General features: G+C 43.3%; 1 protein-coding gene and 1 long non-coding RNA gene across 6 annotated transcripts in view; one reads left to right on the top strand and one right to left on the bottom strand.

Moving 5' to 3' along the window:
- The window catches only part of LOC121074490, a 45,990-nt gene that overhangs the window by 19,027 nt on the left and 13,318 nt on the right, over positions 1-13,645 (bottom strand). The window lies entirely within an intron of this gene.
- PLEKHB2 (pleckstrin homology domain containing B2) lies at positions 342-13,576 on the top strand. 3 transcript variants are annotated; one of them, XM_040566586.1, is made up of 8 exons: positions 342-423; positions 3,705-3,806; positions 4,458-4,610; positions 5,296-5,398; positions 6,320-6,359; positions 8,178-8,267; positions 9,328-9,436; positions 11,625-13,576. In XM_040566586.1, the coding sequence occupies exons 2-8, from the start codon at positions 3,770-3,772 to the stop codon at positions 11,759-11,761; spliced, it is 669 nt and encodes a 222-aa protein (XP_040422520.1). In that variant the 5' UTR covers positions 342-423; positions 3,705-3,769; the 3' UTR covers positions 11,762-13,576. The 3 variants fall into 3 exon arrangements, with proteins under 3 accessions (XP_040422520.1, XP_040422521.1, XP_040422522.1); XM_040566587.1 differs by lacking the exon at positions 342-423 and adding an exon at positions 599-3,587; XM_040566588.1 differs by lacking the exon at positions 342-423 and adding an exon at positions 854-871.

The raw sequence follows: 13,645 nt of genomic DNA, 5'->3' as shown, positions 1-13,645 counted from the left end.
TGTCACGCGAGCATCGCTGCGATGAAGTGCGTGGCCGTGTTGTGTACAAGCTGTCACTGACGAGCTGGCCCCTTCTAGTCTCCAACACCTCGAACAAAGCGGCCGGTTCTTCGCCGCAGTTCCACGGCAAGACATCAGCAACTGACCCTCTTATAACCCTTACAAAGAAGACGAGGAGGAAATAAAGCCGAAACGTCGCAGCTCGAGAGGGCAGGCAGCGTGCCAGGGGAGAAAAGAACCGCGGGGCGACCCCAACACGGACACGCACGGCACACACGCCGCCACAAGCCCGGCGCGGTCCGCAAGGCCCCGGCTCCGCCGTGCGGGGGCTGCGGGGCCGGGCCGGGGCCGGGGCCGGGGCGGCGCAGCGCGGCCGGCTGACGTCAGGCCGGGGCCGGCCGGGAGCAGCGGCGGCGGCAGCAGGTGAGGCGGCGGGGGCCGCTCCGGGCGGCTGCCGCGGGGGGCGCGGGGCAGGCGGGGGCCGGGAGGGGCAGCCCCGGGGCCCGCAGCCCCCGGCCTGCCTCGGCGGAGGGCGGGCGGCGAGCCCGGGCCGGGCCGGGCCGGGCGGGCGGCTTGGAGCGCTGCCCCGCGGAGACCGGGGCCGAGCCGGGCGGCGCTCCCCGGCTCCGGGGATTTGGGTGCGCTGAGGCGTGAACTGGTTTTGGGCCGAGATACGCGGCTCTCGGCAGGGCTGGGGCTAAACCAGGAAAACGGCCTGCGGGGAGCTCGTTGCAGAGCCAGAAAGTTCCAGAAATGGAAAACTCGCTTCGTTTTAAAGCGGGGAGCAACACGGCGGCATCTGACGGCTCTGCCGGGCCTGAGGCTTTCTGTAGTCCCTCGGCTGATGCTTTGGGAGGGCGGTAACAGCGAGGTAGGGAGCGACTGTGGGCGCTGCCGGGTGCCTGGGACTCGACTCTGCTGTGAGGGCTGCGTGGCTGAACACCTTCCGTCTGCGTGGATCCAGGCCTCCTGCTAGCTCGATGGCATTAATCAAAATTGCTCCGTCAGCTACAAGTCGCAGGAAGCACTTGATTTGTTCTGAAGTTCACTTTTCCCATCAGCCGCCTGGGTTTGAGAATAAGAAGTCAGCTGAAACAAGCTGTTGGATATTCCACGTGATGTTCTGTGCAGGAAAGGAAAGCTGTTGTTGTAAGGAGCAGGAAAGAATAAATAGCCCCACACCTTCTCCGTGTTTACTCTTGTGTTCAGCTTAGGGCGTTACTGCTTTTAGATTTCAGTCACCAAGGAACTTCTGCTGAGGTTTGTGACAAACTGATTCATCAGTATTTCAGTACCATTTTCTGCGTTGAGCTAGCTTAACAAGCAAATACTGCGCAGTTGCAGCTGATCTTGCCAGGTGGTCTTCTCGCTCTGGAAATACTCTTTTAAACATAATGTGGGTCGAATGTGAATACTGTGTTGGACTTCAAGTGAGTGCTTGTGCTTAAAAAAGGACCAGAGAAGAATATGTAATTGTTTTTACACCTCCTACGTTAGTGCTGACAGATTGTTCTGTGTGATTCATTGCTCGCTCTCCAGAGCAGAAGTTTTAAGCGCTTAAGCTCTGTGTTGGGAGAACGTCGTTCTTGCCTCTGAGATGGCATGAAAGTGCTGTACAGCTGCTGAAGCCTCTTGCTGTTGTATCCGTAGCTGGCTGTGAGACATTCTGTACTGTGAGACTTGGATTGCGAGGCATCCAGTAATCACAGGCAAAACTTGGTTTGTCAAGAGAGAGGGTTTTTTTCTTCATTTCTTCCCCTTCATGTGTCTAAGTTAAATCTAATTATGCTGTTGTGTAACAGACTAGGTTTAAAGGCAGCTACAAACACTCAATGGCCTACTCTTGTGCTTGCAGCAGAACAGAAGGTCATGCAAGTTCTTCATTGGCTCTTACACTATTAAAACACCATAGAATCATAGGATATCCCTATTTGGAAGGGATCCACAAGGATCACCGAGCCCAACTCCTGGCTCCACACAGGTCTACCCAAAAACTCAGGCTATATGACTAAGAGCACAGTCCAAATGCTTCTTAAACTCTGACAGGCTCAGTGCCGTGACTGCGTCCCTGGGGAGCCTCTTCCAGTGCGCGACCACCCTCTCAGTGAAGAACCTCTTCCTGATGTCCAGCCTGAACCTCCCCTGCCTCAGCTTGACACCATTCCCTCGGGTCCTGTCACTGGTCACTAAGGAGAATAGATCGGCGCCTGCCCCTCCACTCCCCCTCATGAGGAAGCTATAGACCACGATGAGGTCTCCCCTCCCTCTGTAGCCCAGTGACAACAGGATGCTTGTACCTCAAAGCAGGACCTGGTTGGTGACCAGGATTAAAATAGGATAGGAGTTTCATGCTCCCTTTCCTTGGACTGTCAGTTAAATGTTTGTTTTCCCAGCAAGCAGATACAAAAGCCTTCTAAAGTTTGTCTTGGAGTTTAAACTTTAGCTGCATGTGGTTCTCACTTGTCACACCCAAGCCTGTGCTGGATGTGGCGTTCTTTCAGTATGAAGTCCTGGTAGCTATAATCTTTAGTTGTATGCTATAATATTTGCCCAGTAAGGGCAATTGTGAAACAGAAGCAGTACAAGTAATATGCAATAGATTGCGTATATACATCTATCAGGAAATAAGCAGATGCTTACTAACTTTATATTTATGAAAAGATAACAAAACTCTCTTCCCTTCCTCCTTTCTCCCCCACTTTCAGCCATTCCTTCTCTGGTAGGGTTTGCTCTGGCTATCAAACCTACTATGCCACCTTTCTCCCCTCTTCTTATACTGCTACAAGTAAAATGTTACCTGGGAGGTTTCTGTCTCTCTCTCATAGTGGCTTTACAAGCCCCACAAGTAATTTCCAAAAAAAACCCAGCCTTCTCAGGGGAGGGTTAAAAACGCTTCTGTTTTTGCTTTTCTAGTTCAACTGCATCCATACGGTTGTGTTTTCATTAGTCCATCTTAGAACAACAGCCAGAATGTCATTATGCTATAAAATCAAAACTCTTCCTCCAGTATCCCCTATGTTTGATCTCTTTTCTTTGGCTTGCTCATACACCAGACTACAGGGGCTGAATGTCATGTGTGAAAACTTGGATTTAATGCATGGTCCTTCTCAAAGCCATTTCAAGCTTCATTTCAAAGTTGAGGAGAAATGAGAATCTCACATTATGGGCTTAACTTGTACTTACTTAAATTCATCTTGGAGGGAACTAGTGACAATTTGGAAGACATACAAGTCATAAAAACAGCTTTCTCCTTCCTGTTTAAACAGTTTCAGCTTTTGTTTTGGTGAGATTTCGAGAGTCAGTGAATGAAAAAAAAAAAGGAAGAGGAAGTTCAGAAAAAGGGAGGGAGAAAAGGATGGAGGAAGTGAGTTTGCTTGGTCACTTGACACTGCAGAGTAAAGGGAACGCAGGTCAAGGGAACAACTTTGAAAGCAAGGGGTGGTGGTGAGTCAGGCAGCAGTCACCAGTGTGACTCTTCTCCAAGTTGCAACAGCTGTAATCGTGAACTTGTGCATTTCCCAGTTAAACTTAAGAGTGGCCTCTGATAGTCCCACTGGATTGCTACAATCGCACGTTTGTTCCACTTGGTAAGTCCTAGAATACTAGTTAGGCCTTAGTAAATGTCTTCAGCAGAGATCTACTCTCTGTCTGCAATACTAGTGGAGTAAACCAAGATATTCTAACTTGACATGCCTCTTTCTTAGGTATTGTTGTGAAATACTGACTGATCACCCCCATCTTCCTTTTCTGTCCACCGGATAAAGTAACAATGGCATTTGTGAAGAGCGGCTGGCTGTTCCGGCAAAGTAAGTCATGGGCCTCTTACCTCCTCTTCTCCCCCCTCTGGCTAATCTCTTAAAAAAAGTCGCTAGGTCTGTGGGTGGTTCTTTTTTGTTTGTTTTGTTGTGGGTTTTTTTGTTTGTTTTGTTTTGTTGTTTTTTGTTTGTTTTTGTGTGTGTTTGTTTTTTTAACTATAGGACACTCCACTAAGTGGCCTGACATAACAGCATTTCCATGTGCCCTTTTGGGTAGTAGTTTTTTATTAGTAGGAAACAGTATATACCACATCAGAGGTATCTGATTGGCCTTCAGCTTCAGATGCTGCTCTGTAATTAATGTTAAATAAGTGGATACTTGGAAACTTTACCTGACACCTTACATTAATGTTTTCAATTAGTCATGCCCCCTGCTTGTTCTTGCAGCAAATTAGAACTAAAGCACCAAGTTATAGCCCTTAAAATAAACTGTTGTGACAGAGTAGTAGATAAAATGTGAAACCCAATTTTGTAATGTTCTAAAACAGGGATACAGGGATGTTGTAGGACAGGATTTTGCCTGGAACCTAAGAATGCCTTTGTCCACTGGGGCAACTGGGAAGGATATCTTTATTTTTATTAACTCTAGGACACAAATACTCTCTAATATGTGCCCTCAAAAATGACCATCTTATTTTAAAGGTACTATTTTACGGCGTTGGAAGAAGAACTGGTTTGACCTATGGTCTGATGGCCGTTTAATATTCTATGATGATCAGAATCGCCATGATATAGAAGATAAAATCCACATGCGAATCCATTGCATCAACCTCAGAGTAGGGAATGAATGTCGAGGTAAGAGTGAAACCTTCAGGATTTGAGAGATTCTTTTCAACCTCAGTGCCTGAGGTTATAATACTACTTGATCAGAAGTAAACATGCCCATGAAGTGCGCAGCCTTGCTGTTAAAGAAAAAAACAACGACAAGAACTCCCCAGCTATGAAATTCCCTTGTAGATGTCCATGGCATGGTATCGCCATTAGGGTTTGCTACTTTCTTCTATAACTCTGTGAAACAGGATATTTGCAGTAGACTTTTGTGTCTAGTCATAGAGTGTTACTGGTGAAATTATGGTGCTGGCTGGAGGGAGAGGCAGGACTCAAAATGGGAAACCTCAGCAGATTTTTTTTTTCAAGCATTACTAAGTTCACTTCTAGCATTTGTTAGTACTCCACTTGATGCTGCATCAGTGAAGGACACAAGTGTTGGAGAGTATTTACTGCTGGGTACAGATTGGTTCTGCTATAAGACACTTGCATTTATTAAGAGTGACCTTCAGAGCTAATTACCTTCAGAACATATTCTGAAGAGTGAGAGCAGGTTACTTCGTTCTGTAAGTTGTTCTGATGTCATGGAAAGCAGCTATAACAGGCCATAATTTATTTTGTCCAGAGTTTTGCATAAACTATCTCCTTGTAAATGAGATCATGAAATTCTGGTTATAGATACTTCCTTACTCTTTTTTTTTTTCTGACTCAGATTTCCAGCCTCCAGAGGGGAAGCAGAGAGACTGTTTACTGCAGATTGTTTGTCGTGATGGAAAGACAGTCAACCTCTGTGCAGAAAGTGCAGATGACTGCCTGTAAGTCTGCCAAAGAGTATTGGTGTTGCTGCCTCTTCTTCCTTTATCTTCTCTCTCCTCTTTGTTATTATCCTTCCTTCAGACTTTCAGAGACATGTTTCAAGAAAAATTTGAAGCAGACTTTCAGTTATAAAAAAAACATAGCTGTCCTGTAAGTTGCCTAACTCATGTCGGTGTAGTTCTTGCAAACTAACTGCAAGTCACTGAAAACACTGAAGGATGAAGAGGAGTAAATGCCTCTTATTAATATGGTTAATGCAAAACATGCTGAACAGATTTTTTTTTCCCCTCTCCCCTTCTTAAAGTAGTACATGACCCTGCATAGTCCAAGGACGTCCCAGTCACTGAAAAGAATACTCCAGTATTGTGAACTCTCAGCTGAGCTTAGCTATGTGTAGTTGGATAACATCTATCACCAGCGTTTGCCAAGTATGCACGGTGCATCATGCATGCTCCCAGCCATATAGCATGGGAGAATCTGTGTGAAGTCTATGTACCTTCTGTTCAAACTGTCACAGTGTCTAGGCCCACACCCTCTAGTCAGCACAGAAGCAGTTCTTCAGGCAGGAGATACAACTTTCCTGTTGTATCTCTTCCTATTACCTTATTCTGAGTATGGCTGCATTATCACCTGCCTGTTGTGCCTGCAGTGAAGATCTTCAAATACGTTCCTTCGCACGATCCTTTTCTTGTTCCTTCTCACTCCATCTCAGCTTTGCAAAGGAAATAATTATTTTTCAGTCCTGGTGTAACACTTTGGTGCATTCACTTTAGTGTATCACTAGGCTTTCACCCATGGATTATCTTAAACTCTGCTCTTGCAGTACCTCTAGTTGCCAACCTTGTGTTTTTTTTTTATAGTCTTAAAAGGAAAAAGTGTCATTTTTTATCAGCGTTCCACTAAACAATGTTTTTTCACAGGGCATGGAAAATTGCTCTTCAGGATGCCAGAACACACACAGTAAGTGTACTACGTAGACTTTATAATGGTAGAAGAAGCTTGTCAGTGATATCTGTGGTCCGTCAGCTGGCCTTTGACGTTCCATCCGTCTCTGCTAGAGCAGAACAGGGTCATAAGCATGATGTAAGGTTTGTGGGTGGGGAGAAGCATGATCTTCTGGATTACCAGCACATGTCAACCTTGTAGCCAAAGCCAGGCAAATATGTTCTGGGTGAAAGTGAATGATTTCAGAGTGATTTCTCTGGGTGGATGTGAATGTTTGGGAAACTGGTCTCTAAAGAAAGTGGGCACTGAGGCTGTGTGCAAACCAGCAAAAATGCATTTTCCACTCCTGCTATCTGTTGCCTACCAAGTACTAAAAGAAGCTTACTGCTAGTATGAGACACTTTTGACCTAAACAAGAAGCTGGTCTTTTAATGTAAGATCCACTACATTGTGCGATGCCTCTTGGCAGAGAGCAAGAGGTGCTTGGAAGGAAGTGCAGATATACCAAGAAGGATTATACAACTTTTTCAGCCTCAAAGCCTGCCAGTGCATCTCCTTTGTCAGCCATGGCAGACCCCTGCTACTGAAAGTAGGGCACAAGAAATATCTAAAATTAGCACTTTCCAAAGCTATTACAGCTCTCCAACTGAACTTGAGCTAGTCAGGTAACTGGGTTTGAGTCCATCTGCAGGTGTCTGATACAGCTTTCAGAAGTACTGAACATCTAGCAGTGCTAGTGGAATAGCTGGGTGATCTTGCTAGCTTTGAGAACTATGTCACTTAAAGACATTTGCAGACATAGGTCATATCCTGTATGGAGTTTCTTGTAGCAGAACAGAATACATTTACTGCTGAGACACAGGCTTTCAGGACTTGATCTCAGGTGGTAGAAATACCTGCCTCTTACTACAATGCTTTCAACAGTGTTTCAAGCAGTCCTTAGGATCTCCACCAAGAGTTTGACCTGGGATATGGTCATAGTCTGCCATCAAAAGACTTTCTGCAGTCCAGTTAAAAGAGCTGATAGGAACATTCTCTGTTGAGCTACTAAAGCATTCACATGTAAATTCAAAAAAGGGAGCCGTTTCTTTCTTGGGATAAGCCACTAAGATCATCATTGTAGACTTCTGATATTAGGGATAAGAATACAAGGCTACTGTAACAAATCTTAATCATCTTTAGAGAACTTCTTGAAGATTCAGGTAAGCTGTCACTTTTGCCTCATGACTGCCTTCAAAAAGGGCCAAAATTACAGGTGGCATTTGAAAGGAAAATCCCTAAAACACCCAACACCAAAATCCCTGTATTTAAACCCCTCTTACTGAATCTATTTTCAGTCTCCTCATGGCCATAAAGTGACAGGTGGCTAAGAAGTTCTGCTAAAAGGTGCAGGTGCTACTGGCACCTATCACATTTGTTTCCTTTATTTGCACTTGCAGCACTTGGTGTTATTACTCTAGGGTGCCAGGAAGCAGTTAGCTTAGTTATGAAGATGTTTTTTTTATCTGCAAACTGAGGATGAATACTAGAACAACTTCTAAAACTGAGATGATGAAAAGAGGGAATGAGTCTATGTGCTTCCATGCATGCATACGGTTAAGAAATATGGTAAAAAATTGTACAGCACCTTCTTGCGGTTGATCAGGATTTGTGATCTCTTAGGTCTGCTGTCCAAGTAGTTTCTCATTGCAGGGCTTTATAAGGCACTCAGCTTTTTTAACACGCAGCACATCGAAATGTTATTCCTGGGGTCATTAAGCTTTAATCCTCTTGCTACTCTAGTTGTCTGACTGTAGGGAAAGGTGTTAACTGCTATCTTTCCGTGGTATTTAGGGCTACGTAGGATCTGACGTGATATATGATGAGACAGCCATTTCCTCAGCCCCTCCTCCCTATACAGCTTATGCTACACCATCACCTGAGGTAAGAGTTGCAATCAGGAAGCACTAAAATAATGGGGCAGCAGAAACAGCCATCCTTTAGGCACCCAAACTGTACTCCCAAAGTGCTGTGTTTCACAGTCAGATCCTCCTTTAAGGTTTGTACAAATGGATGGTGGGAATGAGGCACTAGCAAAATACTGTCACTCCTCTTTGAGATGGATTTCCAATGAAAGGGATCAGACAGATGTGGCTGGGAGATACATAAAGGTATGGATGCTCAGTGAACTTAGAAAATAAAGCTACCTAGAGACAGGGAAGTTATTTGGTTAACCTTGAAAAATCTTGGCCATGCAGCCTCTAGTATAAGGAGGCGTGCCCACGCTTCCACATTGTGTAAGCACTGGAAGGATATAAAATCAGGGGTTTTAAAAATAGGATTTAATGACTGGAGCTGTCATTTGTACCACATGAAGACTTTGTTGTATACAGGATGTCATAGCAATAAATCAACTCTAGCTCCTGGATGCACAGTTGTTCTACATTGGAGAAGGAACAGAATGGGGGCTGTACCAATACACACTACTGGGTGTTCCGACAAAGGTGCAGTTTTGGGGAGTATTTCTTGTTGCACTGCTCTGCTCCAGCCCCTGTTAAGAAATAGATGTGGTACTGGGAGCTATATTAATTCTGGGCTAGCACTGGGCTTTCAGAGAGCAAAATTGCTTTCAAAATATAAGCCTACAGAGTACTTATGAATCCAGTGTTTACTTGCTGTGTGCCAGGGGAAAGCTGTTTGGAGATTTTTTGGGACCAACTGTTGCCTACCTGACACTTCTGAGCTCTCCAGAGAGCTGTTATTGGCATGTAGGCAGAGAGGAGGAAGCTAGGGGTGAGAAGTGAGTGCTGCTTAGTAGCATTTTTTTTTCCAAGCAGCTGTTCTGAATCCTTTCCAGGGAGTAGTCTAGATCAGCACATACTGGGTATTTTAGTGAACCCTGAACTGCATTAGGAATGAGGGAGAATTGAACAAAGTACACAAATGGATATATGGCAAAGAATACTTTTATAATAAACATTTTGGACATTTTTGATTTCACCAGGTTTATGGCTACGGTCAGTACAATGGTGCATATCCTGCTACGGGTCCTCAAGTCTTCTATGCCTCCAATGGACAAGCCTATGCTGTTCCCTACCAGTACCCGTACCAAGGTAATCAGTATCAACCATATCCTCCACATTCACCAAGACGCTTCATCCCCTTAACATTAGAGAAGACCAAGTAATTGACACCTGAGGCTGAGTTCAGATGTAATATTTTCAATTTCCTTTACCACCTGCCACTCCTGCACAACAGAGTGATAGAAAGAAACCTAACTTGTAACTGGTACCAGAGTCCCCTCACCCTTCCACAGCAAATTGAGCGCAACAGAATTTAAGTGATTTAACCTTCTAAATGTGACCCCAGTGTATTTAAATTACTTTATAAACTCTTTTCAAAGCACACACAACTCTAACTACAATAGTCAGCACATTTTCTAAGAAAAGATAGGAGAGTTAGAGGAAAATTGGCTCAGTACTCTGTACTGGGCATAGATGGAAGTTGTGATTCATCTGATGCTCTTAACTGTAGCTTAATTTTTACCAATGCTGATATCCAGCTATGACCCTAGAATTAAATGAAAATATTCCAAAGGTAAATCCACTCCCAAAGCACGGTACTAACTTGTTCCATTTCTGCATGCTAGAATTGCTGTAAGAGAGTACATTCAGCCTTGTGAAGTCTTCTATTGCTCTGTTCAGGTTTGTGTAGCTCTCAGTCTCCATAAAAGAGAAAGAGACTAAAATTTTAGGGTGTGCTTTTAGCTAAGTAACCTTAATTTAGGATTAACATTACATAGAGAACCTCAGTCCTACAGAATCAGGGGCTTAGGGTAACATAAATCAGAAGATGTAATTTACTAAATGAGTGTTTACGATTGGCTCCTCAAACAAGAATCTATTTTTTTCCAGTTGTGTTGTTTTTTTTGTTTTGTTTTGTTTTTTTACCATTTGACATTTGTTAGGTTATTTCATTTGCCTTTTCCACTTTTTTTTTGTGACAAGGGAGGTGTCCCAGCAAAGAGCTCTTAAAGCTTCCTCCTCGAAGTTAGTGAAGTGCTAAGATACAGGTCATGTACAAACACAGAGGAAAGTGAGTTCTGTTGGTTCTCAGCAACTAAACAGCACCAGCTTGTTGAAAGTCTGAAGAACCATATTTAAAAACTCCCAGCGTGCCTTGGAAATCAAGCCACAGAAATCTGTCTGATAAAAATACAGCATGAAACAGTAACTCTCCTAAACAGAGTTTGAAAGGTTGGTGTGTTAAGATACTAGTTATGGTTTGGGGATAGCAACCAAGCCTCAGTGCTTCCCTTCACTAGAGTTACTGCAACTAAATCTTACAGGGTCAAGTTCAGTCCTATCAACTAGCTTAACCCCTGTATCTTCAGCTTCCTTGCTTGGTTCGTTCTCTGAACTGACATAATCCTTCTCATGAGGTTCCCAGTGCTATCAGCTCCAGTTTCTGAGTGCCCAGCCATGCGTTGTTGAGTCAGTGAGGGGCTTTGCCATTTGAGTTAGTTGGATTACTTCAGTATCTGTTTTGAAAACCATTACAGTATCTTTGAAAATACTGAATCTTCCTGAAATGTCTGAAAAAGAAAGCAATACTGTTATGTTTGCTTTGCAGATAGGAGCTAAGTCATAAAACTTATGGGAGGCAGAACTTAAACAACTTTGTTGCAGAGCAGGGGTCAATGGGTATTTTCTTGAGTCTTAGGTTAACCCCTTACTACTGGGCCAATCTTCATGAAAGACGTGGCAGCTGTCACCATACAAGGGATCACTGTAGTAGAAGACTGTAGAAGGCTGAATTGAAGTATTAAGGAGCAATTATAGAGTAATTGATTTTTATTTTTTTTGGCAAACAACTGGCTTAAAAGCTAAAGATTTTTTTTGAAACTTTACTATTTGCCTTAACTTCAAGGTTGAATCAATTTTTAGATCTGTTTCCAGCATAAAAACCCCACCATCTGTTTGATGGAATGATACAAGTAATTCATAGGTTTTGCTAAAATAAATGCAGAACAATGTTTAACTTTACTTTTGTTATGAACTTTTCTGTAAGATTTTAACTTCTTATGAGGCTAGGAGTGTTGCTAGGCTTCTGTAACTTTTTTTTTTTTAATTATGGAAGCCGAATCCAAAGCAGAGATGTATTCTACCTTTGTAGCTGACATCATCATAGTGTTCAACAGAAGGAACATGGTAAAGGAATGGTAACATTTTGAAATCCCAACGCATGGCATTATGATCTACATTTCTTTTGCCTTCTTCCTAACAATCTCTTACTACCTAGGACCTTACGGCCAACCCCCTACAAACCATGTCATTATTCGAGAGCGGTACTGTGACAGCGATGGAGACCTTGCACTCAGCATGCTTGCTGGAGCAGCGACTGGAATGGCTCTGGGATCATTATTTTGGGTCTTCTAGACTACCCATTCCTAATCTTTGTAGTTCCAAAAACCTTTGTGTGCAATAATATATTGGCAATGTTGTTTACTGTTCAACTTTTAAATGCAATAGTTATTTTTCAGTAGCAACATCTTAACTGATTCTTAACTGTCCAAAGGAGAGTTTAAAGGCACTATTTAGTTAAGCTCTGTTCTGATGTAGTAGGGTCTGTAGTGATAAGGATCAATATGAGCACCAGTGTAACACACTAGCAGTCAGTAGCTTAATGAACAGACTGTTAACAAACACTGTAGAAGGATATTCTTGGGGGGTCTAAAATCCAGGCCAAACAGCAGGTTTATAGGAGCCCTGAATTAGCATATATATACTACTGGTTTCTGAACATTCCCCACACAAACATACAGCTCAGTTCAAAGTCCTTGGCATCAGGCAATCTGCCATGCTTAAGGGCTTTCTGCTTTTAAACTTGCCTGCAGATGGTAGTGTGTTTTCTTAAATGGAGTCCTATACTTGTCTTTGACACCATCTAGGCAAAGTTGTCTGAAAACATATAAAGCAAACTGCTAAGAAGCAGTGGCAGTCCTCAGTTCTTTTATTCTCCCAGAAATGTGAATGACCAGTGGCAAGGAAGACCAGTATTTGGTGTTCCAGCTTGCTCTTTATCCTGAATCACTCCCATCTGTTCAGATGGGAGCAATGGATCTTTAGTTTCACAAGTTGTCCTCCTTGTCTGTAGAAGTCAGTCTCATCAGATGCTGTAACCACCACACTACTGAGGAAGAAGCCATTGCCTGATCTCTTTGATATCTCATGACGACATTGCTGTCTCTGCAGAAGGAGAGCTAACTTGAACAACCCTTGCCTTGTCAGCCCTGCCATTTTTCCCTCTGCATGCAGTAATAGTCAAGAGAGAAGGGACACAAACAGCACAAGTGCATATCAGCTGCCTTGCCACAACTGGGATAGCATCTGCTTCTCCTCAGCCTGCAAGGTTTCCTGAACCAGGTTCATTATTTGCAACTAGGTTTGAGCACAGCTGAGACTGGGTTTGTTCTATGCACAGTACCCCTCACCTACAACAGGTTTCTTCTTTGCTTCCATGATTTAAGGAAAACACTCCAAGGAACCTATCTGGCTGTTTATGGTTTTGTGGCTGGTTCCTTACACAATATGCTCCTGTGCTATGAACTAAAACCCAGAGTGCAACCATTGTGTGTTGTAGTGTTTCATTATCCTGCTGTAATCCATGCTGAGCTGCGCTTGGCAGAGGAAGGAAAGCTGAGAAGAAATGCACCTTTCTTAATGAAGTAAAAAGAGGCAGGGTGCCCAAGTTGAATTCTGTATAGTAAGAGGACTTATTTTTATACTTTCGCTTTCAGCTTCCTGTAATCATACTGTTGTAATGTTAAGGCTTTCTTCTTTTTATGCTTTCATTCAGAAGTCAATTTATTTCCTCAGGGTTCAGAGGGTTTCAGGTATGTCAGAAAAGATGAAAGTAGATGAGAACTTGCATCTGTATAAATATAGGTCAAGCTCTGACATTTTTCATTTCATGCTAACACTGTTTTGGCTGTATCCTATGTATTAAAGCAACAGAGGTCTTAGACAAGTTTGGATAACAGGCAAGGGAAATACTAAGTTTTCCTGACTCTTAGGACCAACACCAATTAACTGAAGTCATCAGAAGAAAAACGTACGTTGTCTTGGCTGCATTACTAAGATTGGACCTAATCCAGGGATCGTAAACTTTCAAGAAGCTTTGGCTTGGAGCCATATATCAATGTCCATGCATGTCCTTTCAAAGATTAATAAAAGCTGCATATGTTCTGCCAATGATGTGTAGTAAAAGGGCTTTACTTTATGGAGGTTCAAAAGAGGACTAAAGCAAAAGTTTCCTACTGA

Source organism: Cygnus olor, chromosome 9, assembly GCF_009769625.2.
Source record: "Cygnus olor isolate bCygOlo1 chromosome 9, bCygOlo1.pri.v2, whole genome shotgun sequence".
NCBI lineage: Eukaryota > Metazoa > Chordata > Aves > Anseriformes > Anatidae > Cygnus > Cygnus olor.
The sequence above is the reverse complement of the archived record's forward strand: the minus strand, read 5'-3'. Positions and strand labels throughout refer to the sequence as shown.

What these genes read in the sequence shown, in the direction of transcription:
- PLEKHB2 (XM_040566586.1), top strand. Translation starts at nt 3,770, where the DNA reads ATGGCATTTGTGAAGAGCGGCTGGCTGTTCCGGCAAA. An exon ending in CGGCTGGCTGTTCCGGCAAA is followed by an intron (nt 3,807 to 4,457) that starts GTAAGTCATGGG and finishes CTTATTTTAAAG; the next exon opens with GTACTATTTTACGGCGTTGG. An exon ending in GAAAGTGCAGATGACTGCCT is followed by an intron (nt 5,399 to 6,319) that starts GTAAGTCTGCCA and finishes GTTTTTTCACAG; the next exon opens with GGCATGGAAAATTGCTCTTC.